Source organism: Phanerochaete carnosa (genome assembly GCF_000300595.1).
Source record: "Phanerochaete carnosa HHB-10118-sp unplaced genomic scaffold PHACAscaffold_8, whole genome shotgun sequence".
In the NCBI taxonomy this organism is placed as follows: Eukaryota; Fungi; Basidiomycota; class Agaricomycetes; order Polyporales; family Phanerochaetaceae; genus Phanerochaete; species Phanerochaete carnosa.
Genome location: NW_006767635.1, coordinates 890,594 through 913,118, shown reverse-complemented (window position 1 = coordinate 913,118; position 22,525 = coordinate 890,594). Strand labels below are relative to the sequence as shown.

General features: G+C 54.2%; 8 protein-coding genes across 8 annotated transcripts; 3 read left to right on the top strand and 5 right to left on the bottom strand.

The window, feature by feature from the left end:
• The first annotated feature begins 22 nt into the window (after window positions 1–22).
• On the top strand, window positions 23–3,169 carry PHACADRAFT_260907 (uncharacterized protein). Its single transcript, XM_007398756.1, has 6 exons — window positions 23–425; window positions 477–1,168; window positions 1,228–1,537; window positions 1,605–1,818; window positions 1,871–2,331; window positions 2,384–3,169. Exons 4-6 carry the CDS (start codon window positions 1,624–1,626, stop codon window positions 3,027–3,029), a joined length of 1,302 nt encoding a protein of 433 aa, XP_007398818.1. The 5' UTR covers window positions 23–425; window positions 477–1,168; window positions 1,228–1,537; window positions 1,605–1,623; the 3' UTR covers window positions 3,030–3,169.
• A 2,312-nt stretch (window positions 3,170–5,481) lies between these two features.
• PHACADRAFT_211727 (uncharacterized protein) lies at window positions 5,482–8,365 on the top strand. The gene is made up of 13 exons (XM_007398755.1): window positions 5,482–5,989; window positions 6,088–6,117; window positions 6,167–6,256; window positions 6,309–6,392; window positions 6,525–6,636; window positions 6,697–6,827; window positions 6,879–7,009; window positions 7,068–7,194; window positions 7,246–7,340; window positions 7,399–7,425; window positions 7,483–7,736; window positions 7,790–7,975; window positions 8,029–8,365. The coding sequence occupies exons 1-13, from the start codon at window positions 5,879–5,881 to the stop codon at window positions 8,175–8,177; spliced, it is 1,527 nt and encodes a 508-aa protein (XP_007398817.1). The 5' UTR covers window positions 5,482–5,878; the 3' UTR covers window positions 8,178–8,365.
• Window positions 8,366–8,731: 366 nt separating this feature from the next.
• Window positions 8,732–9,654, bottom strand: PHACADRAFT_149157 (uncharacterized protein; the record flags this gene model as incomplete). The annotated part of the gene is made up of 2 exons (XM_007398754.1): window positions 9,015–9,654; window positions 8,732–8,938 (listed from the first exon to the last, which is right to left on the bottom strand). Exons 1-2 carry the CDS (start codon window positions 9,291–9,293, stop codon window positions 8,732–8,734), a joined length of 486 nt encoding a protein of 161 aa, XP_007398816.1. The 5' UTR covers window positions 9,294–9,654.
• A 1,092-nt stretch (window positions 9,655–10,746) lies between these two features.
• PHACADRAFT_126310 (uncharacterized protein) lies at window positions 10,747–12,315 on the bottom strand. The gene has a single exon (XM_007398753.1). It carries the CDS (start codon window positions 12,304–12,306, stop codon window positions 10,780–10,782), a length of 1,527 nt encoding a protein of 508 aa, XP_007398815.1. The 5' UTR covers window positions 12,307–12,315; the 3' UTR covers window positions 10,747–10,779.
• A 2,333-nt stretch (window positions 12,316–14,648) lies between these two features.
• PHACADRAFT_149151 (uncharacterized protein) lies at window positions 14,649–16,784 on the bottom strand. The gene is made up of 9 exons (XM_007398752.1): window positions 16,714–16,784; window positions 16,612–16,654; window positions 16,446–16,553; window positions 16,272–16,390; window positions 16,190–16,219; window positions 15,959–16,139; window positions 15,436–15,905; window positions 15,165–15,375; window positions 14,649–15,109 (listed from the first exon to the last, which is right to left on the bottom strand). Exons 1-9 carry the CDS (start codon window positions 16,749–16,751, stop codon window positions 14,855–14,857), a joined length of 1,455 nt encoding a protein of 484 aa, XP_007398814.1. The 5' UTR covers window positions 16,752–16,784; the 3' UTR covers window positions 14,649–14,854.
• A 739-nt stretch (window positions 16,785–17,523) lies between these two features.
• On the top strand, window positions 17,524–18,884 carry PHACADRAFT_260900 (uncharacterized protein). Its single transcript, XM_007398751.1, has 6 exons — window positions 17,524–17,671; window positions 17,723–17,960; window positions 18,017–18,287; window positions 18,340–18,471; window positions 18,526–18,612; window positions 18,666–18,884. The coding sequence occupies exons 1-6, from the start codon at window positions 17,557–17,559 to the stop codon at window positions 18,771–18,773; spliced, it is 951 nt and encodes a 316-aa protein (XP_007398813.1). The 5' UTR covers window positions 17,524–17,556; the 3' UTR covers window positions 18,774–18,884.
• Window positions 18,885–19,107: 223 nt separating this feature from the next.
• PHACADRAFT_260896 (uncharacterized protein) lies at window positions 19,108–20,503 on the bottom strand. Its single transcript, XM_007398750.1, has 6 exons — window positions 20,250–20,503; window positions 19,961–20,198; window positions 19,637–19,907; window positions 19,450–19,581; window positions 19,309–19,395; window positions 19,108–19,254 (listed from the first exon to the last, which is right to left on the bottom strand). The coding sequence occupies exons 1-6, from the start codon at window positions 20,362–20,364 to the stop codon at window positions 19,147–19,149; spliced, it is 951 nt and encodes a 316-aa protein (XP_007398812.1). The 5' UTR covers window positions 20,365–20,503; the 3' UTR covers window positions 19,108–19,146.
• A 1,728-nt stretch (window positions 20,504–22,231) lies between these two features.
• PHACADRAFT_198526 (uncharacterized protein) lies at window positions 22,232–22,438 on the bottom strand (the record flags this gene model as incomplete). Its single annotated transcript, XM_007398749.1, has 1 exon — window positions 22,232–22,438. A coding segment is annotated over one exon (207 nt), but the record flags the coding sequence as incomplete, so codon positions are not given.
• Between the last annotated feature and the right edge of the window lie 87 nt (window positions 22,439–22,525).

Below are 22,525 nucleotides of genomic sequence, written 5' to 3'. Positions count from 1 at the left end.
CGTCCGCTGATACGAGCTGGAGCGTAGATATAGGGGCAGCAGGAAATCTCAGCCACTGACGCCATACAACTGGGGAAAATGAGCAAAATATTGCTCGAGGTCATCGGACTGGATTCATCACGGGGCGGTATCGATCGAGGCCTTCGCTTATGCCGTCTTGGACCGCTTTGGACCGCTGGGCCGTCTAGAATCCCCGAGCAGGGCGTTGTTCACGGTCACGGCACCTCCAGCCCTGAACATGGTCCGAATCGAAACAAGGGGATTCGTCCTTAGACATCGATAGGTCATGTTCGCACCACGGTGAGAACAACAGGCTGTGCGCTACAGTGCGACGACTTCCGGAAAGCGTCGAAAAGGCGGGCAAGGTTCAGAGGGACCGCCCCGGATGGCCTTCAGTGAATGGAGAAGCTCTTCGCAACAAGAAGCTTGATTACTGCTGATCATAAAGATTTCACGATAGGGAGCACAATAGATACCTCTACCTCGCAGATACGCAGCGCACTTCGTCGAGAACTGTTCTTGCAGTGGAAAGCGTCCGAGTGTTGCAAACGGCCTTAACCAGGGGCGCAGTCGTCGACAGGTCGTTAAAAGAACGCAGGATGAGCCGGGCCGTGCACAGGCAGGGCGAGGTGAGACACAAAAATTGCATGGTTTATTGGCAGCTGCTGGCGAAGCCGATACACTTTGCAGGGTCGACCGCGACAGTCCTGCAGGCGCACCGTCGACAATAGAGACCTGGGGAGATAATACGAGGATCCTTCGACCTGGCCCGCTTTCAAAACAGCTGTTTACGATGTATGCAGGGATGGCTAGGCGGTGTTAGAGTCGAGCAAGTCGCCGCCAATGAGGCTCGAGTTCAAATTGAGAGCTCGGGCTAGCTCGGAGCAGACAGCATACAGGCGCTTGTGAGAGAGGTTGCGTCTGTTCTCTCACCATGCAATAGTCTTCCAATGTGCATGTGCGGTTATCGTTTGAATGTCGACTAGTAAGCATCAGACCCGGAAAATCCAGAATCTACTGTCCATGACATAAACAGGGAGACCCAGGGAGACCCATGTCAGCAAATCGGTGGGAGAGCAGCAACGGGAGATATCGGATTGAAAGGAGGCTGGGTCTGGTCACTCCAGGTTTCGGACGCGGAATGGTGCATAACCTCATCGTGTCGATGGTACGTCGTGGCTCGTGCAAGCCGTCAGACAAATCCATAACATGCTCAAAGTTCTCTCGACCAATATTCTCAGCTTCGGCCGATGAGCGCAACGAAGGCCAAGCTAGCAATTCAAAAGTGAGAAGAGGCTCGGACGCGGACGAACGGGCTGTACAGCGGATCAGATAATCGTCAGCTCTGACAAAGTCTGAAGCTCTCGGCGCAATGCAATTAAGTTTGCGCATACGCATGTTAAAGTAAGACCGGCACCAGACGCACCTAGACACAATGTCCGAAGGTCGAGTGACGCGGTACAAAAGCATGGGACGGGTGGAGGAAACGACCCAGGACATCGTGATCCTTCGTATTCAACCTTCTACCGATATATCTGTGAGTTTCACACCCTGCGTTGATGCGGAGTTGAGGCTTATCAGACTCTATCTACGCTCATGAACAGCAGCTCTCCCTCGACCACCATGAGTGCCTCGCAAACAGATATACCAGGTGCTAACCTGCCGAATCCAGGCCTTACTGAAGCTCAGAAGAAGCTTGTCAAGAGCACTGCCCCCATACTCGAACAGCACGGTGAAGCGATCACCAAGCTTTTCTATAAACAGATGCTTGAACGCAATCCCGAGTTGAGGAATAACTTCAACCATAGCAAGCAGCAGGTAAGTACTTGGTCGCACTCTTGTGAAGTATAACTGCTCACTGCAGTCACAGAGGGGTGATCAGGCTGAAGCTCTTGCGCGTGCTGTCTATGCCTACGCTGCGTATATCGATGATCTTACGCCGATCCTGCCTGTCGTCGAGCGGATTTGCAACAAACATGCATCCCTACACATCTTGCCCGAGCAATACCCCATCGTCGGCGAAAACCTTTTGAACGCGATCACGCAGGTACTCGGCGCCGACGTCTTCAAGGGCGAACTATACGACGCGTGGTACGCCGCGTACTGGCAGCTCGCGCATATTCTCTTGGGCCGCGAGGGTGAGCTCTACCGTTCTTCTGCCTGGGAAGGTTTCAAGGAGTTCGTCGTCAAGAAGCGAATTCCGGAGGCAGACGACGTCACCTCATTCTACTTCGCACCCAAGGATGGCAAACCTTTGCCCACGCACCGCCCGGGCCAGTACATCTGCGTCCAGAAGTTCATCAAAGAGCTGGGCTTTAACCAGTCCAGACAGTAAGTTTGGCGCTTGTCATTGCTCGAACGTGACTTGACTGTTTTGGTCCAGATACTCCCTCTCCGACGCTCCGCACAGCGAACACTTTAGAATCTCCGTCAAACGCGACCGTGGCGTACGCGCTACGGATCCTGCGACAGGCGCCGTTAATCCCGCCCAGGCGGACCAGCTCGGCTGGATGTCCAACTTCCTGCACGACAAGGTCCAGGAGGGCGACAGCATCGAAATCAGCCCGCCCTTCGGTGACTTCTTCCTCGACGATACGAACTCGGCCGCGGTGCTCATCTCCGCGGGCGTCGGCGTGACGCCGCTTGCGTCGATGTTGCACACGATCCTCGAGACGCCGGATCCGCGCCCTGTGAGCTGGGTGCAGGTCGTGCGCTCGCGCGCAGCGCATCCGCTCCACGACGAGGTGCGCCGCCTGCTCGGCCTTCGTCCCGACCGCGTCCGCCGCGCCGTCTTCTACTCGGCCCCCGCTGGCAGCGACCTCCAGGGCCAGGACTACGACTTTGCGGGTCGCCTCGAGCTCGCACGCGTTCCGACCGACACGCTTCGCCTTGACGACCCCGCGGCGCACTACTACGTGTGCGGGCCCGAGCCGTTCATGGCGGACGTGATTCGCTCCCTGAAGGCCCGCGGCGTTAACACGGACAAGATCCATGCTGAGGTCTTCGGTCAGGGTGCGGTACCCCTCTAGGTAGGCAGAGGGCCAGTGCACTTGGGCGTCGCAGTAGAAAGCGACGAATTTGGATTATTTCGTTGTCGTAAGGTGTATAATACGAATGAATTCACACAGCAATCCCGTCCCTGTCTCTAGCTCTTCGTCGACTACCAATTTCCGTCGCAAGCTGCGCGCCACGCTCTGGAAGGAACAAGAGTACGCGCGGCGATACTGTCTCCGTGTCCGTACCGTCACGGACTGTCAGTCTTGAAAAAATTGCACAGCGGGCCCCGGAAGGAGTAGTAGGGATACGTAACCTGCTCTATTCACACTATCTTCAGTGCGCGGCTGACCACGACGGGTCGCAACGGACGCGTGACGACCGGAGCAAGAGCTGACACGACACTAACCCAAGCCCTGACCTCGCCCGCACCGGTCTCAACAGGTCAGCGCGTCAGCGCGCGAGAACTCAACGCCGGATTGTGTAGGCTGGCACGACAACTCTCCGGTTGTGGTCGGAGTAAGCTGGCACACAGGCTGCGTGCGTCCCGAGGCTGCGACGCGCGAGCGGATGTACATTCGTGACGACCCTTGGGACACTCCAGGGAAGCTTCGCGGCTGCAATCATCGTGCCCAGGGCATGGCGGGAAACGTTTGATGAGAGAAGGGCAAGTGTGTCTTCTTGTCCGAAGCTTGCATCGTCCATCTCCTCGTGCTGCTGCGACGTGCCTTTTCGCGAGAAGAAGTGCAGGGAAAGGATCCGCGTATTCATCTAGGAAGGTCTCGTGAGAGCTCCTCGCCTGAACAGTGTCCTGCGCATCGAATATCGTAGTTATCACTGATGCAGGGTCGTCTGGGCCAAGCCGTGGTGCTATCAGGACGAGCATTGAGCTGGGCAGGTACGCAGCTTTGAATGCTGCGCCTGTGGTATTGCCGACTGGACAGAGCGAAACCCGGACTAGCGCACTCTTCAGCCTTGGGCGACGTGAGACCTTAGTGACGGAACGGAATGGGTAACTTGCTCGGCAGCTCACCGACGTTTCCCGTTTCTTACGGCACAACAACTCTCGGCTACTTGACGGAATCGTCGCCATGTGCGACGACAAATCTTCGGCACAGCAAGAGGAGAACGCGGACAGCAGCAGGAGAGGATGTACACATTGCTGGTGGCTATGACGTCATTTTGCCGCGCCGATCGCAGACTAACCGCAGATACTTACGGCTACAGGCCGCCCGGGACCTGAGGCCTGAGCTCTGCGCACTACCCTTGGGCGATCTCCCAAAAGGTACGGTCGCAGACTCAATCTACAGCTGCGCGGAGATAAGTATGAGACCCTTGAGGGCGTGGCGGACGCCGGCAATTGGCGGAGACCGCAGTTATTGTTGGTTTTCTGTGACAGGTTCAACCTAAGGCTTAAGTTTAGGTAAAGTGTCAGCGACTGTCCGCAGACTACGTTTATTGCCGCAGGAAGCAAATTCCCGGGTAAGACAAATGTAGGGGCACGCATATGAAGGCGACGTTTTACGTACGGTTTATACAGCGCGACGGACGCGGTTCATGGCACTGGCTCTCGGAGCCGTCGCACCGAAATCCCAGCAACCTTTTCCCTCAAGTGGGATGGTATGCTCGGCGTGGCACGCCCGAGCGAGCTTGAAGGACAAGGGGATGTCCTTATTCTGTGAATCCAAAAATGTCAGAAGCTCTGCCTTGTGGCCATGAAACAAACATGAGGATGATGTCCCGCATTATGTGATATAGAAATGTAGATTTACTCATCCTCGTGTGCCACAAAGCATGCGGCTGATCAGGGTAGAGCGGATCCGCCTTGCATTCGTCAAATTTCTCGGCGGCTCAGGCCGCGCCTCTAGGCAAACCTGAAGGCCTGAATGACGGTGGCACGGTCTCGGCGTCGTAATTATTCCCCTCGTTTCTGCACGAGTGTGTGTGGCCTTTCCGATTTCCGGTGCTCCCGGAGGAAACACCTTATGCGGCAGATTTTACCGACGTACAGCAGAAAACCCCCGTACTTACATATGTAGCTAAATTGCGTCAGCTCGGTCGATAGTGCGTGCCAGACGTCAGGGAGAGAGTCAGTGAATACGCGCAGAAAGACTAGCTCGTTACATGCAGAGCCTAGCGTATTCCTGTATGCGGAGTAGTCGCTACGCTTGACAATTGTGCAGCATCGCGCTGGTGGGCGCTTTCCTTGCAGCTCATTCAGGGCGTCTATCATCCCTGCGCTGCCGGTTCCTCCGTTCCTGTTCGAATCTCTAGATCTGCGCAATGTCGTCGCTTGTCGTCGTGCCTGGCCTCCGCCACCTCCTGGCTAGCTTCGGAAGAGGAGACTCTTCATTCTGGGGCAAACGATAATGTCGGCGAAATGAAACTGTCGCGGAATTATGTTAGCAAACGCAACGCACGGCAAGTAAAGCGTCGTTTACAGTCCGGAACCCGGTTGGAAGATCTCAATACAAATTTGTTCGTGTAGGAAAGCGCGATTCGAAGCTTCGGGCGCACGCATCAACGTCTCAGCACCGGCAGTCCACCTCGAGCTGCTTTCTTACCGCCCTATCAAAAAGGCATCGTGTCGCGTTGGTAAGAGTGTGATCAAATGGTGACGACCCTGATCAGACGGTCCTATAGGCTCAGCTAGCCGATGGCACCAGCTTGCTGGACTTGCCTCATCCAGGCTTCGTTTCCGCTGCGGCACGCGCTCGTCCTGTTTGTTGTGGCGAGAGCCAGGCTCGCGCTGAGCATCCCTTGCTATTGGCGCACCGTACATACGTCGGATCATCACTGAATATCCAGATTTCCTCCCGGCTAGGCCGCAAGGACGTACTTATAGCAGCACTCAATGCCATAGTATGCCCCTCACCCCGTTGACATGTCCTCGCTGTCCCACTTCACTCCTTTGCTGCGCAAGCCCTTCTCTATCAGCATCAGCGTCTCTCGCAGAGAATTCCTCCTCCTCTTGCTCCCTTTCTGCGCCTTGACGGTCTGCTTGCTGTCCCTCAAATCCGTTCTTGCGAAGAAGCGCTCACATGCAAGTCACCGACGTTCCCCTTCCATACATTCGACTCATGTTTATTCTAGGTTCACCATCCCCCAATTGTAGACATTCCGGTATGCCTCGGTGACACTAAGACTGTTTTTCAATTCTAAATATGTGCAGGCAGATGATATCTTCAATAAGCCACTAGAAGCTTATGAAACCGCACTACGCAACCATGGACCTGTTATTGGCGTCAGGAGGAAAGGAAGAGTATGAGCACATCTCCGCAGCGAAAACTCTGATACTGAGTAGTTTGTCTCAGCTGGAATACATTCTAGGCCGAGAGTACACGAAATATCTATTCGCCGACGACAAAAATTTAAGTTTTGAAGAAGGCGTGGCAACGGTACGTCTCTCCCATCCTAACTATGTCTTTGCAACTTTCCACCTGCAGCGCTTCGCTTTACCATTACCATTACCTTTTTATTTATTTATTTATTTTTAATAGCTTTGTGCCTGGTGCTGACGCCGAGTTCAGGTCCTCAACCTCCGATTCATCCTTGCGATCCGCGGCGGAAAGTTTTTCAAGGATGTCGACCGTCTTGTAGCATCTGGCATGATTCCACGAATTGAAGGTATTACCAATAGAAGTAAGTACCACTGACTATGACCCATAAGTCATAGTTTCACCTTTGTCTCAAAATGTCCAGTTTTCCCAATCTTCATGAAGCACGCCACGGGACTTGTAAATGATGGCCGACAGCGAGGCGAACATGTAGACTTTTTCGCTCATGCGCACCACTCGATCGCGGAGTCCATGCTCACAGTAGTCATGGGCGAGGTGAGCAATTCCGAGACCATGCTTAGCAATGGTACTGACTGGACTGAGTAGCAATACGTTAACGACCAGCACCTCAGCATCATCGAAGACATGGCACACGACATTGCTAATATGACAGGAATCTACCAAAATTTGTCTTACTTTGCGCGGACGTTCCCATGGCTATGGAGGATCGCTAACTGGTGCGTCGATTGCCCCAGTCTAAGAAGCAGCCTGTCAGAAATTGATTTTCGATATAAGGACGCGCATCATCTTCGGCACTCTGCTGTACCGCTACTTCTTCGTCCTCGGCCCTCACATTTGGCGCGAGCTGCGCCACAATACATTCGTGCCTCTTAGTAGGTCGGAGAAGGAGCACGACTCGGACGTGAGTGATCCGCGTTTTATTCCCGGGGTTTACCCGCTGATCTGGATGCAGGAGCCTCTGCTGCACTTTATGGGCAGAATGTTCGCACGAGAAGACGGCACCGTCTCTGTTGCCGACACTTTGTGGAGTGCCTGCCTTGTGCTCAGGTGCGTCACCCCCATCTGGCTCTCCGGCGTTCTGTTACGTACTAGTGAATCTACCCAGTCTGATTTTCGCATCTGTCCACCAAACGTACGTTGCACCATTGCATGCGCATTGTCCTCATCATTTAACGCGTCGCCCTCGCAGTGCCGTCGTCGCAGTGTGGGTGATGTACGAGCTCGCTGCGCGGCCATCGTACATCCCGGCGATTCAGGACGAGCTCATGGCCATCGTGGAGCCACAGGCCGACGGGACGCATCACCTTTCATACGAGTCGTTGCGCAACGCACGTTACCTCGACTCATTCATCCGCGAGGTGATGCGCCTGAAGGGCGACACACTCGGGGTATGTCGGCAGACTGTCCAGGACACGCCCATGGGAGACTACGTGATCCCGAAAGGTGTGTGTTAACCTAGTGGCACTCATAAGTAGGCTGACACGTCAGTTTTCCAGGACATCTAGTCATCCCCATGGCTTCGCTGTCGCACCGCAGCACCGAGTACCATGGCGAAGACGCGGAGCTTTTTGACGGGTTCCGGTGGGTCGAGGAGAACCAGCCGGCGGTCATGGTCAGCCCTGCCTATTTCCCATTCGGTCTCAACCGCTGGGCCTGCCCTGGACGTGTGCTCGCTGTGGCTGGTGGGTGTTTAAATGCCGAGGTGATATGGAAGCGCGCGCTAATCGGTCAACAGAGATGAAGATGATCGCACTGACAATTCTTAGCCTGGCACACCCTATACTGGAAGGCGGCAAATACACCGTCGTCGATCCCCTCAATATCACCAGCGTGCAGCCGGCGGGCAAGCTCTTTTTGTCCCCGCTGGCTCAACCTCTGATTTAGCCGGTGGCGAACCTCTCGCGGAACCGTCGGTATAAACTTAAATGTTGCAACTGTGCATACCCGGCCTGTATTTTCACTGGTCATAGATCATTCACGAAGTACTGAAGCTACTGCTTCGACGACTACTCAAGTGCCGTTGTGTGTACTCTAGATACGCCTCGTCACGAAATGTCATGCTCATGTCCCACACGATCTGAGATGGTTTCCAGGGTTCTCGAATTTCAATGCACTTCTACACAGGTCAGGCACCCCGGGAGTCAGGGATTTGGCGCCGATCTCCCAAAGCGATGCGTCTGAAGCACGTATGCACAGCGTCGATCATATTGGTATCGAAGCGGACGGTGGGTATTGCCTATACGGGAAGCGAGCAGCAACTACAACGAGAGCCTTTCCCGGACACGGTCCACCAGCGAGGCAACACGCCACGCAGTCGAAGTGTTATTTCCGGTTCGTGGCCTTCCACTCCTGCGGCAGAGGGTTGAACTCAACACCGAGCTCCCTCGTTACCTTGGTCGTCGCTGTGGAGTGAACGAGTCTTGTTAGTAGTGTCTCCTTCAGACGCTGTATAGGACGGGCTTACGGAGCTGGACACAGTACATTCGCGTCCACTCGTCGGTCTCGTTGATCCAGGCGTGGATCGTTCCACGCTGGACGACGACGTCGCCGGGCTTCAGGACAACACGCTTGTTGTCGTCAAGCACCAATGTGAGGGATCCGTTGGTGAGGACGCAGTGGTCAAGAGAGATCGTACGGTGGAAGAACTGGTAGGAAACTCTGTGAGTTTGAGTCCTACTATAATGCCTTCGTGGCAGCGTTATAACAAGTGTCATCACCCACCGATTCCGTGTGCGGCGCCATGTCGACAGCGCGGAAGACGCTTCCGTCAGGATTCACAACGTCGTTGTCATGTTGCTTGATGTCGTCCTGGAACTCTCCGTCGTTGCTCGACGGGAAGCCCTCTGACCAGTACAGGTCCGTGAACTGGGTCTGACTCCGCCTGAAAGCACGGGGCTGCACGAGCCCATCCTCGGCGAAGATGGCTTTTCCATCGCGTGCATGGCCAGTGACGATGCGACGCACAGGGGGACGTCCAGCAGTTGTAGAGGTGGTCGACATGAGGAGCGTTTTGGTTCTGACTCTTCTGAGGGGTGCTTTAGTTCTGGGAGTGCTTTGGTTCTTGGATGACTACGGTGCGACTGCGGTGGGTTCTTATACCTGGCTGACCTGCTCAAGAAGAGCTCTAGCACCATCTGAACATTCTCATTCTCTCGTTTTATACATGTTGTCTTGCTCTGCCGCGCGGAATTCGTGAGTGCTGCGAGTAGGTACGGCCTGATGAAGGCAGTGTGCACGGTCAGGACTCAGGAGAGCCCACGGCGCAGTGATTCGAGTCAGTCCTTGCGATGCTCAACAATGTTGCGATAGATGGTAGCAAAGAGCCATGACATGCACCAACACGCATCATGACATGCACCGACACGCCTCTTGACAGCTCTGACGCAAAGCATCCCGAACACAGATACTGCGAGTTGTGCCCTATTTGCTCGTGATGTTTGAAACGTAAGTGACAACCGGCGCGCCGGTGGCCCGGGATACTGTACTACTTCCGAATCCCCGAGCGAGCTCTTGATGCAGCTCCAGTCACCCCTGGACCGCAACGCTTTCGTCTTGAGAAGTTTTACTCTACTACTCCTAATCTGTGCAACGATGTGTCATGCCTCGAAAAAGAGCCATCATTTAGTTCGCTTGTCTGAGCATACTCTTCCGAGTCGCCCAGCGCTCATATGCTTCTGGCCTTGAATCTTGAGGGCGTGCCAACGCTGAGGACGGTCGCCATGCTACGGCATGGCCCGCCTGCGCTCTATCAGTGTGTACGAGGTCATAACATCATCCACCTGGGCGAGGGCGACGCCCGACAACTGGGTTCGTGAATGTTAAAGAAGTTGATAATAGGCCACTCAGCAGCTGAGGCTCAACATGGATAGCTCGTAAATGCTGCAATGCTTATGACATGAGCGCAAACGCGGACATAGCTGGCCTCTTAGGCCAGTTGACCGCATACTAGGCTGACATCCCTTTAGTAAACAAATTACTTTCAGTTATGCATGTACTTGAGACAATAAAGACTACAATGTGTGCCGTAGACCGCGTTGTTTTGTATGTACATCACAGATAGACTGAAATTCCAGTATCTACCGGACCACCACTGATGACAATAGCATGTATAACATGCCGCAGACCAGCTGTCAGCAACCAACAATCCAACTGGACTGGGCTACAACGAAGCTGAGGAGACAGATGAGAGGAAAGTAGGTGAGGAAAGACCAGCTCGAGTCTGGCTTGTTATTGAGCAGAACGAGCTCCTTATATACATGTCAGACTCAATACCTAGAATATACTACGAATATAGGTAGACGTATAAAGAGTGAAAGAATGCTATGGAATCTGGGAGAACCATCCGGAATATTCATGACACCAGCGTGCACAACTCAATGCATCACACCGAGGTTGGTCCATCCATAATATAACTATCTGATAGTATATAAGTCTTGTGACTCCTGTCCATAGTCAAGGAGCTTAGTCGAAGCACTTACAAGCAATCTCAAGCATAGATTACTCGCATGTCAGCATACCCCGGGTTCAAGTGCCAGAGCGTCTCTATATCCTCGGCATCGTCCACAACGAAGGTGCCGCACTTCTCCAGAGTTATAGATTTTTTGCTCTCTCGGACGGGTTTTCCATACAGCCAGTACTTGAGATCGGCAGTCGCAGCAATAGTGTACTCAGCGTCGGCCAGGGGCTTGCCTAGGGAAGGGTTACTAGAACTGATAGCGATGGTGATAAACCGAGGCGCCGCTTGGTCCCCGTCGCTCGGCTCAATCGGGACTTGCAGCTGCAGACGACCAGCTGTCCCAGTAGAATGGAGGACGCAGCGGTCGACGATATATGCAATATTTGAGTATTCACCAGACCCAGGGTCGTAGCGGACGAGATCCTGCCGCAGGTACGCGACTGAGGAGGTGGAGAGAGGTGTCAGAGGATCGCGCAAGAGCCGCCCCCAGCTCGGCCGCCATCGAGCCTTCGGATTGGTACCGGCAATGGGGAATAGAAAGAGGAGGTCAGTCAGAGACTTGGATTCTAGCTGGCACACGAGACGCTCCCATGCGATCTCAACAGAGATTGTCTCATCATAGATCGGTATGACCGGACACTGGAGAAGATAGCCGAGACCACTGACGTAGTCGTTCTCGCGACGAGCGTGACGCAGCCGGAGAAAGCTGACTAGCGCGAAAAGGTCGGGAGGAGTCTGGCCTTGGGGAAGTACGGCGAGCAGGTCGCTCATCCGCTGATGGAAGAGCTTGATAGTATCAGATACACCTGGCTCACCCTCGTCGAATGGTTGGGGTGTGAGTCCGCCGAGAAACCAGTTCGACGTGGCCTCCTGCATCGTCCAGACACGGTTGATCCAATGGTTTGCGCTATCTTCCCCCTCCAGAGACTCTGCGGACAGTCGGAAAGGCCTCCCAAGTCCGTTGAAATAACTTACGACCACCTGGGAGGGCTTGCACCGGTAGACATACCCAATGGTCGGCACATCGAGTCGCCACTCTTCTCTTCGAGTTCGTTCGCAGGAGTCGCGCCACTGCTGCATATCTTCCATATTTCGCTTCGGATGGTGTAGCATGGTGGCTGGCGGGATCTCCTGTCGGAGACAGAGCACGTCCAGCCAGACGTACTCGGCCCCTAGGTTGAGCAGCTCGATGCGGATCTGACTGAGGTCGACATCCAAAGGGATGGGCACTGGCCACATATAGCCGTTGATGGGTGTCCATACGTGCTTGAGCTGCGAATCAGGAACCCAACTGTGAGATACTGCCCACAATTTCATCGGTACATCTGCTCCGAGGAGCACCCGAAAGGGGAGGACGCGGTTGCTGTACAAGTCCCATACTCGACGCGGAGGGATGCGAGGATCAGTGATAACGTCGCCGTTAATGGCCTGGCGGCGGCGGTCATCGACAGATCCATAGCCCGACCGCGCGAGTTGATAGTGGATGTTGCCGAACCACGTGCGGCGGACAAACCCGTACGCGAGCCCAACATCCGCAGACGAAATATTTTTCATCATAGCACTGAACCACATTCTAAGGCTTGCGGTCCTATCGGAGCCGTAATTCGTACCGAAGATACCGTTTAGTTTTGTGATGAGGCGGTCAATTCCGAGGGAGGAGCAGGATATATCCGCATCTTCATCAGGAATCGTGCCAGCGCCCTTGAACTTCATCTGAAGTGGACACAAAGTGCGACCATCGGCAGTAGGCGAAGGAATGAGCGTAAAGATCGGGCCATTCGTGCGCGGCTTGGCAGACAAAGCCTCGGGAAAGCCACCGCTCTTGTCCATCGTCATCATGCGGTCCCACACTTTCTGATGGGATAGCGCGCTTTGGCGGGAGGCATTCTGACCTGACGGTGAGACTCTTCCTGAGCTGGCACTTCTGAAACCGAGGTTGTCAGGAAAGACATAGTCGAGGCCGAAGATTAAGCGCAGCCCGGCAGGCATCTGGCGCTGTTTGGGGACGGTCTTTCCAGAAAACGCAACAGGGTCTCTCCAGAGGCCATGAAACTGCACGTCTCCAGAGCGAAGGTCTTCCCGCATCTCGTCCCAGCGACGTGATCGCTGAGGATCTTCACTATGAGGCGGTGGGTGACTGCTGTCAGCTGCGGGACGACCAATTGCTGGACGAATGGGACGGGAAGTAAGGGCGTGTTGCTCGTCTTCATACCTCCCATAATTCCTGTACCGGCTGCCATACTGGGGTCCGGTGTTGCCCTGCCGATCGTCATCTATTGACCTTCGCAGACCCGACATGTCCCACATGCGTCCTCTCGTCTCGCCTGACCGATCCTGCGACTCACTGTCGTCGTCTTCATCGTTCGAGCCACGAGTCTGCTGACCAGGACTGCCTCGTCGGATGGCCTGAGTGGGAGGAACAGTGCTCCTCGGCCATGTGTCTCCTTGTCGAGAGGACTGACCGAAACCGCGACGGGGAGTCGCACTCTGAAATGATGTCCTGTCTTCTTGCGGGAACGTCCTCGAAGATCTGTCCTGCGAACGAGAGTTCCCCTGCGGGGGGCGAGACGGTGGGGAACACTCGCCTAGGTCCGCTGGGGATAAGATGCTTTTAGGAGCGTACTTGGCGAGCACAGGATACATGTGCAGAATGACCTGGAGTGTAAATATAAGCTATCCTCGGCTACCTGTGAGGACAAGGGTGGATATAACTCACGTATCACCGAAGTAGTGTAGGTTATAGTGTTAACGTCGAGGACGAAAGTAAGCAGCGCAGAATGTCCGTCGAGCGGCCTCTCGAAGAGACGACCGCATCCGCGTTTAAAGTACGATGGCACATCTGTTCTGACCTAAAGGAGAAGCGGGTAACACGTACACCGCATGGTGGCTTTCAGGCATCTCCGTTTCGTACCATGAGGCCTGCTGTTGCAGCTCAACGTTCCACAGTTATGTGCCAACTTTGGGCTGATCTGTGTGACGTGAGTTAACCACGTTCGGCCGTCGCAAGTGAGAGTGGTATTGATACGACATACTGTAGTCGCACGACCGAAACGGCCGGGGGTCTGACACCTGACCGTCAGGGTACGCACCGGCTGACCGGCTGAGGGCGGTCTGACATGTCTGACCTCGGCTACACCCGGCCGGCCGGCTCCAAGGCCCAAGCTCGCAACAACGCTTTGGGCCACCATATTATTGCAGGCCACTTTGTAGTATAATGAAACCTCAGAATGTATGTATTGTTAATGGTTCTCACTCTTGCCATAAGCATGCCATAGCCTGAGCAAAGGCTTGATCATGTGGATCTCACCACTCCGCCACCTTCTCCAAGAATGCTATCGTGGCAGGTGAAGCTCGAGATACCTGCTTAGTCTTACCACGCCCGGGCGTCGCAAGCGAGAGCGGTATATCGTGTCATGACATTTCCTTGAGATCATACAAGGACGTTTTGGTTTCATCCCGTGTTCTATAAGACTTTACCGGTAAGAAGCAAGTAAGAAGATATGGGGGGAGGACTTTAGTTTGGGGAGCACGTACCGGTAATTGAGGAGATCGATGAAGACCGTTCTCATGGAAGAAGCTGAACCCACGGGCTTACGTAAGCTCGTGACTTGCAGAAGCTGCTGGTAGGAAAGGATGCGAAGAGAGACGCAAGAAGGAAAAAAGAATGAAAGAGAAGCAGAAACACTCAGACGAGCACTGTCAGTGGAGGGAGGCACTACGCAGGACTAACACCTGCCATCAGCACACGAGAACATCCGCATCTGTGACACCCGACATCCAAGATAGGGCTGGCGCGTCTCGCTTTGGCAGATCAAGTCGCACGTCGACCACGACTATGGAGATTGAGTTAGTGAGAGTGGTAGCGAATCCAGTTTATGCATCTGTTTTCGTTCCGCTATATGTGTGTAAGGGGAAGCACTTAACTTACCCGTTTATTGAACGGGACGTATACAGTACATCGTATGCAGCGATCATCTTCATAGGAAGCCCGTGAAATTATCCCTCTATTCCACAAGACGAATGCATCGTGCGCGGCGACTTTCCTCTCTCAGGTCACAACTCACCACACACCACGCACTTTTGTACATTTTCAGTTTTCGCCCACTCAAACGCTGAGCTCCGCCTTTTCGCCTTTGGCAACGACAGCTTGCAGCGCCGGGTCCGCGAGTGCCGGCTCGATCCACTCCGCAAGGAACTTGTCAACCTGCTGCGGCGCTCGGCCGATGAACGTGCTCGGGTCTAGCAGCATGTCCAACTCGCCCTTGATTGGGTCAAAGTACGTGTCGCGCTTCACGCGCTCGATAAGGTCGTTGTCGAGCCCGAGCTGCTTGACCTGGTGCGCAGCCTCGTGCGAGAGCACCTGCGAAGCATAGCTTACGTTAAAATTGGCAGGGAAGAGAGGGAGGGGGACGTACGCGGATCTTCTCGTGCGCCACCTGCCGGTCGCCTCCCTTCTTCACGATCGCCATGATGATGTTTTCGGTCGCCATGAATGGCAGCTCCTGGGAGATACGGCGCGCGATGACCTTGGGATACACGACTAGACCTTCGGAGACGTTTTGCAGCGTCGTCAGCACGATGTCTGCAGTCAAGAAGGCCTCGGGGAGCGTTATGCGGCGGTTAGCGCTGTAGATATGCATAACGTGAGTGTTGAGCATGGATATATGAACCTTAGAGAAAACCGACCTGTCATCCAAAGTGCGCTCGAACCACTGCACGCTTGATGTCATCAGTGCATTCTGGTGAAGGACCATCAGGTGGCGCGCGAGCGAGCACACCCGCTCGGAGCGCATGGGATTCCGCTTGTACGCCATCGCTGACGATCCAATTTGTGTACTCTCAAACGGTTCCTCGACCTCTTTCAAGTTCGCCAGCAGCCGCAAGTCCGTCGCGATCTTGTGCGCCGTTGCCCCGAAACTGGCAAGCGGCGCGAGCGCGTCGATGTCGACCTTGCGCGAGTAAGTCTGCGACGTGACTGGGTACGCGTACGCGAATCCGGATAGCTCCGTCACACGAGCGTCGAGCTCCTCGACCTTGGCATGGTCGCCGTCGAAGAGCGCGAGGAAGCTCGCCTGCGTGCCTGTCGTGCCCTTTACACCGCGGAAACCGATGTCGCCACGGGCCCGCTTGAGATTGCGAAGGTCCCAGAGCAGCTCCTACAGCAGAATCCGTTATGATTGTCGTTCCGAGGTGGCGCGTGTGTGCGCACCTGGAGCCACAGAGTTGCGCGCTTGCCGACAGTGGTCAACTGTGCAGGCTGGAAGTGCGTAAAGCCAAGGGTGGGAAGGTCGCGGTATTCCTTGGAAAACTTGGATAGTCGGTCAATGACGACGGCCAGCTTATTGATAATGAGTGTAAGGGCTTCGCGGATGAAGATCAGGTCGGCGTTGCTTCAAAGTCCTTTAGTACGTCCTCTTCGATAGACTGGATAAGTACGCACTCAGTGACATAGCATGATGTTGCACCAAGACTGTAAGAGCGTAAGAGTAAGCCTATATCGAGAGGAAGAGTATAAGACGCACTGGATGATGCCTGCAGCGGCAGGCGCGACCTGGCCAAAAGTATGCACATGCGCCATGACGTCGTGGCGCCGCTTCTTCTCCTCCACTGCGGCAGCCTCAAATTGCTTCTCATCCAGATGCTACATCCGCCGGTGAGCATCTCACGCCTGGTCGAACGCTGCAACAGGCACGCACCAGGTTCGCCCTCATCTGCTCGATGGCCTCGTCCGAGATGGGTAAGCCGGACTGCTTTTCCGCGACGGCGAGATTGAGCCAAAGCTTCCGCCATGTGTAGAAGCGGTTCTAGCAGTGGTTGCATCTGTCGGTGTTATTGCTCTGGGCGACCTGGCGTGCAGCGTACCGCCGGGGAGAAGAGATGGGCCATCTCCTTGCTTGCATAGCGGCTGTCCTCGTCTTGTCTCAGCCCTATGTTCGCGAACATATATTCTGGAGAGGAGCCCACCTGGAAAGCGGCGTCAGGTAAGTGTCGAAAGCCTCCATGATTTCGTGGTGAGAGTGCAAAGCGAGGTTCAAAAGGCTGGAATGACTTGGACTCGCGGAAATTCTGAGATGAGATCGCCGATCGCTCGATGATCTCACTTTTCGCCGGCATTTCGCGATGCATCCGTATTTGGAAGGCATGGTAGGTCATTAACGTCAACATTGCTCACCTCAGCAGGCACATGTCATTTTCGGCGAGTAATGCCACATATCTCAATCCCGCCCGTCCGCAGATTCAATTCCATTGATAATACCCGCGCATACCCGGCGATGTCTTCTGATGTCACAGAACTTGGCTTGCGAGGCTGGACCGTCTGAGCACCGCTCGGGTCAAGTACTACAGCCTGGTCAACGCATATTCTGCACACACTCGTCTACAAAGAGATGTCGCCAGCGGAGCATACCAATTGTTTTGGCAAGTGTTACTGCACAGCAAGTAGAAGGCAGCCGATCATATTCACAGGCACATGGCAGATCTCGAAGTCAAGGTTGGCCGCAAGTGACGCGTCGCGTCGGCAGCCCACATCGGCAGCCAAACGGCTGCCGAAACTCTGGATCGGACGCAGAATGTGAGCTGCAATTATGCGCTGCGCTTGTTCCTGGCCCGTTTCTCTATGCAGTGCCCTCAAGGAAGCACTGGCAAAAAAAAACGATTGCGTGTACCTCGGCAACCTGGGAAAGTTCTATACCTCAGAGACCTCAGAGCAAAATACCACCATGAGGTATAAGAACTCGACTTGGGTTCTGGGGTCAAAATCAGATCCTCCTCTGCCTCATTTTATCGCTACTTTCCCTCTGATCCCAAATGTGCGATACTACGACAGGCGTTTACCGAACGGTGCGCGCCATCTGGCCACCCACTCCTAAGTTCTCCGTCAACCATATCCCAGACTTAACCGGCAGGGTCATCGTTGTCACCGGTACGCTGCTTTTTCTCTTCCTTCCGTGCGTGCGCTAAACGCTCATACTAGGCGCAAATACTGGCGTGGGCAAAGAAACCGTGAAAGCACTCCTCCAGCATAATGCCAAAGTATATCTCGCAGCGCGGAGCCGGTCCAAGGCCGAGGCTGCGATAAAGGACTTGAAGGACGCAACGGGCAGGGACGCAATTTTCCTAGAGCTGGACCTCTCGAGCCTGGCATCGGTTCGCAAGGCCGCGGAGGAGTTCCTGGGCAAGGAGTACGAGCTAAATATCCTCTTCAACAATGCGTGCGTCCCCGCCTCCATTCCTCGTGTGCTCTCAAAGCTGACATGACAGTACAAAGCGGTGTGATGGTCCCGCCGATAGACCAGTTTACGTCAGACGGGTATGATCTGCAATTCGGCACGAACGTCCTCGGGCATTGGTATTTTACGGAGCTGCTCCTGCCCGCACTACAGGCAGGCGCCCGGAACTCACCCGATGGTTATGCGCGCGTTGTCACCACGAGTAGCAGCGGCGCACACCTCGCCAAGCCCGTCGACTGGGACACTTTCCGCGAGCACCCAAACCGGCAAAAGCTCGGTACACAATTGCTGTACTTCCAAAGTAAGCTCGTGAGTTGCGCTGCGGATCTGAGCACTGCGACGCGGCTAATTGTGACGGAAGCTCAATGGTGTCGTCGCGCACGAGTCGTCGAAGCGTTACAAAGACATGAACATCCTCTGCTACGCCTGCGATCCTGGCGCTCTCAAGACCGACCTGCAGCGCTATGCAACCCCTTTCCAAAAGAAGCTCGTTGTGAGTAAGCAGATCTGCAGTTTGGAACAACAAGCTTGACTTGAGAACCCCTAGAATGCCTTGCTACACGAGGCCTCGTATGGTGCACTTACGCAGCTGTGGGCAGGTACGATGGAGGAGACGGTTCAGTACAACGGCGAGGTATGTTGATCTCTTAAACCGGCATCGTTGTGCCCTGATGCTATCCGTGCTAGTTCCTCATTCCATATGCTCGTCCGGGCAAGACGAAGACTGCAATGTATGACCCCGAGATTGGCAAGCGCCTGTGGGCATACATGGAGGAGCAAGTCAAGTCCAAGTAGCCTCTTTGTTTTTTTGGCTCACACTCGATAATTATATACCCTTGCTGTTATTTATAAACCGTATATCTGTTCGTATATCGAGTCAAGCCCGTCAAACTACTTATGTCCGCCCCTGCCGCCAGTGAATCCATGACAGACTCTGCCATGATCAACATTGTCGCAACTCAGGTTACCAGACTTCTAACGAAGTAAATAAAAATAAAAGGAAAAAGGAAAAATAAGAAAATCACCATGAAGTCGTTGTTTAGTGCTCTCTCACTGCTGTGTATATTCGCAAGGGCACATCAATGGTTTGCCGTTTTAACCACCAGAGAGTGCAGATTCAATGACAGCAGGGGTATAAAATTATCATGTGTGCAAACAATACTGGAGGCTACTTGGTTTTAACTTGCTCCTCCATGTACGCCCACAGGCGCTTGCCAATCTCGGGGTCGTACATCTCAGCCTGTGTCTTGCCTAAGCGAGCATATGGGACGAGGAACTAGGGACGGACGTTGTCAGAGCACGGCAATACTGCTCCAAAAGACGAACACACCTCGCCATTGTACTGAATTGTCTCCTCCATCGTCCCAGCCCACAGTTGCGTTAGCGCACCATACGATGCATCGTGTAGCAATGGGTTCTAGGAATTGCCGAGTCAGGTCTGCCGTTCTGGGATACGGAGTCGCACACTTACAACTAGGAATTTCTGGAAGGGAGTCGCATGGCGCTGCAGGTCGGTCTTGAGCGAGCCAGGGTCACAGGCGTAGCAGAGGATGTTCATGTCCTTGTAGCGTTTGGATGACTCGTGTGCGACGACCGCGTTGAGCTTCCAGGAGTTTGGTCAGCCGCGGCGTAATGTGCAGGTGCACAATGCAACCTACCATTTTGCTTTGAGCGTACAGCGAGTTCGCGCCGAGCTTGTGTCGGCTTGGATGTTCGCGGAAGGTGTTCCAGTCAACAGGCTTCGCGATATGTGCCCCGCTGCTGCTCGTCGTCGCGACGCGCGCATAGCCGTCGGGTGAGCTCCGGGCGCCTGCTTGTAGCGCGGGTAGCAGCAGCTCCGTGAAGTACCAGTGCCCGAGGACGTTCGTACCGAACTGCAAGTCATATCCTTCGGCCGTAAGCTGGTCCATTGGCGGTATCATGACGCCGCTGCGCTTTGCAGTCAGTCATGAAATGCATAATAGGCGGCAGCAGAGACGCACGCGTTGTTGAAGAGGATATGCAGCTCGCGCTCCTTGCTCAGGAACTCCTCCGCGGCCTTGCGAACTGATACAAGGCTCGAGAGGTCCAGCTCTAGGAAGATCGCGTCTCTACCCGTTGCGTCCTTCAAGTCCTTGATTGCAACTTCGGCCTTGGATCGGCTCCGCGCCGCGAGGTATACCTTAGCGTTGTGTTGGAGGAGCGCCTTCACGGTCTCCTTGCCCACACCAGTGTTCGCGCCTAGCATTGAAGCTCAGCGTACTCAGAGAAAAAGATGTAGGAGGAACCTACCGGTGACGATGGTGATCCTGCCCGTGAGGTCCGGGATCTGGTCGACGGAGAATTTGGGAGCAGGTGGCCAGACGGCGCGCATCGTCCGATAGACGTTTGTTGCAGTGTCGCACATTTTCAGCCGGAGGTTGAGCTGCAATTGAACGGAGGAAGAGGAGGAAGAGGATGCACTGTCAACCCTACGCGGAATTAAAGAGAAGCTTTATATCGCATGGGGGTGCTGTCTCCTGCCACAGAAAACTTCCTCACGTTGGCTGACCTCCATGCAGCGCATTTTGTTGACGCCCTTGTGCATACAATGCGGCACGACAAACCAATGGGCAGCGTGAGGTGTAATTGCTGCTCACGCTCTTCGTTCAGTCCGGCGAGCGTTTCGGCCTGAGTAAGTTAGTTGCTGTCATGCCTGTGGCTTGCCGACGCGACGCGTCACCCGGGATCAGAAAGAACGATGCCGTATCCTCCAAAACCCACGATGCCGGAAGCGAGTCTGGTGAGTACAACGCGTCAGCACTGCCGTGAGACCATAAGTTTTTAGCTGAGGACATGAAAGACGCAGTCTGTGTACCTATTGCTCTGCAAGCGTTACTCTGCAACTTGTTACGTTGCACACACTAGGTGGTAGGTGCAGTGTTTTTGCTTGCATAACCAGCTAAAAGCTAGGCAAACAAGAACCTGTGTTTAACCGGTTTTCATTCGAGAAAACTTGGAGACAAAACTCCCTTTTCTGCTAGTTTTGTACCATTTCAGCCTCTTTTGGCCGGTTTTGCACCAATTTATGCACCAATTTACCCCAATATACAACCAGGGAATAATTGGTTCTTGTTTTCCCAATTTTGGCCGGGTTTCTTCAAGGAAAAAACTGTGCTTATCACCCTGCAACATGGCATGCTGCAGCTTTGTCTCACCTGTCTCGCACTTTTAGGCATTCAACATACATGATTCATTGCGTGTAGCAATGCGACAATTGGGTGAATGGTGAGCAAGGAGGGCAATATTTAACAAAGTTGCCGAATCCGGACTTAGCTGATTACAGTATGTAATCATGATAATGCACGGGAAGATAACCTCTTTGAAATTTGAAGTTTGAACCTTGCCTCACTCGCGAAAAAATGGGGGCTTTCGACGCCTATCGGTTGACGTTTCCAGATGGGCTCTACCTTTCAATATGTATTTAAGGGCGCTTGACTGAAATAAAACGAGCACGGCCTCTACGCAAGAAAGCGGGCGGCGCATCTCTCCCTACCGGCGGTACTCTACGCGCCGGGCTGCAGTTCTAGAGAAGCGTGGAATGTTCGTTGTGAGCGACGCTGAGCTTTGGTACATGAACCTAGGACATGCCGACGTGCGAATGAACTATGCTTAAAGATGCTTGTAAGCGCCGCGCCCAGGTACCTTAGCCATGAACAAAACTAGCGCCTCGTCAGACAGCCGTCTTCTAGGAAATCATGGACGCATGGGTCATACACGCTGGTCCATAGGTGGGCCAGCAGATACTTGAGTTTTGGTCGATGTCTGGATCACATGTGAGACGACAGTCTGCGACACGCAACATTAATGGGAAAATATTGCTGTTACCGGCTCAGGCGTATGAGTAGAATCAATGTGGAATATGAGTTCGCAAAAGCGATGAGGTCAACTCTAGCTGCGGCACCCTGTGGTGTCTGAGGGCCAAAGGAAACGTGACCACCGTACTTATTTCGCTACTCATACCGGGAACCTCGCCGTCGGCCTTGCAAGAGGAGTGCTCGCAAGTGCAGATGCAACATATGAATGCATTAGTGTACTACGTGTATGCAACCTCTATGACAATGCAACAGTACTAATCAGACAGTCCTACTCTATATCTAATGAGACCCCGGTCGAGAAACTAGTACAGATATAAGTGATACAGATGCGCCATCTTGCGCCTTTCAGGGATCGCCGCCTGCTCCACCGGTCCTTTGTTCGGCGGCAGTTGCGGCGGTGGCAGTTCACAGGCCAATTTAGAGAGCAAGGACCTCCTTGACGCGGCCGTCGCGGGGAGTCATCTTGATGCGGAAAGGAACGGGCGAGCGGCCCGACAGACCGTCGTACTCGGTCAGGTCGATGGGCTCGTTGGGGAGCTGCTCCATGTTGAAGGCCCAGAGCAGACCGGCGATGGCAAGGAAGATCTCCTGCTCGGCGAGCGGGATGCCGGGGCAGATACGGCGACTGCGAAGCAGGTTGTCAGTGAACAGTGTCGTGCGGAGCAGAGCAGTGGGAGCGGGAGCGGGAGTGGGAGCGGGAGGAAGAGGAAG

Bases quoted from the DNA above. Each gene is read 5' to 3' on its own strand.
- PHACADRAFT_260907 (XM_007398756.1), top strand. From the start codon at position 1,624: ATGAGTGCCTCGCAAACAGATATACCAGGTGCTAACCTGCCGAATCCA. The intron at 1,819-1,870 runs GTAAGTACTTGG...CTGCAGTCACAG, and splicing joins TCAACCATAGCAAGCAGCAG to AGGGGTGATCAGGCTGAAGC. The intron at 2,332-2,383 runs GTAAGTTTGGCG...GTTTTGGTCCAG, and splicing joins GGCTTTAACCAGTCCAGACA to ATACTCCCTCTCCGACGCTC.
- PHACADRAFT_211727 (XM_007398755.1), top strand. From the start codon at position 5,879: ATGTCCTCGCTGTCCCACTTCACTCCTTTGCTGCGCAAGCCCTTCTCT. The intron at 5,990-6,087 runs GTCTGCTTGCTG...TGTTTATTCTAG, and splicing joins TCCCTTTCTGCGCCTTGACG to GTTCACCATCCCCCAATTGT. The intron at 6,637-6,696 runs GTAAGTACCACT...CAAAATGTCCAG, and splicing joins TGAAGGTATTACCAATAGAA to TTTTCCCAATCTTCATGAAG.
- PHACADRAFT_126310 (XM_007398753.1), bottom strand. From the start codon at position 12,306: ATGATGAAAAATATTTCGTCTGCGGATGTTGGGCTCGCGTACGGGTTT.
- PHACADRAFT_149151 (XM_007398752.1), bottom strand. From the start codon at position 16,751: ATGGAGGCTTTCGACACTTACCTGACGCCGCTTTCCAG. The intron at 16,554-16,611 runs GTACGCTGCACG...AACCACTGCTAG, and splicing joins CCCATCTCTTCTCCCCGGCG to AACCGCTTCTACACATGGCG. The intron at 16,220-16,271 runs GTGCGTCTTATA...ACGCTCTTACAG, and splicing joins GCCGCTGCAGGCATCATCCA to TCTTGGTGCAACATCATGCT.
- PHACADRAFT_260900 (XM_007398751.1), top strand. From the start codon at position 17,557: ATGTGCGATACTACGACAGGCGTTTACCGAACGGTGCGCGCCATCTGG. The intron at 18,288-18,339 runs GTGAGTTGCGCT...TTGTGACGGAAG, and splicing joins TGTACTTCCAAAGTAAGCTC to CTCAATGGTGTCGTCGCGCA. The intron at 18,613-18,665 runs GTATGTTGATCT...TATCCGTGCTAG, and splicing joins CGGTTCAGTACAACGGCGAG to TTCCTCATTCCATATGCTCG.
- PHACADRAFT_260896 (XM_007398750.1), bottom strand. From the start codon at position 20,364: ATGTGCGACACTGCAACAAACGTCTATCGGACGATGCGCGCCGTCTGG. The intron at 19,582-19,636 runs GTAGGTTGCATT...AACTCCTGGAAG, and splicing joins TGTACGCTCAAAGCAAAATG to CTCAACGCGGTCGTCGCACA. The intron at 19,255-19,308 runs GTGTGTTCGTCT...GTCCGTCCCTAG, and splicing joins CAATTCAGTACAATGGCGAG to TTCCTCGTCCCATATGCTCG.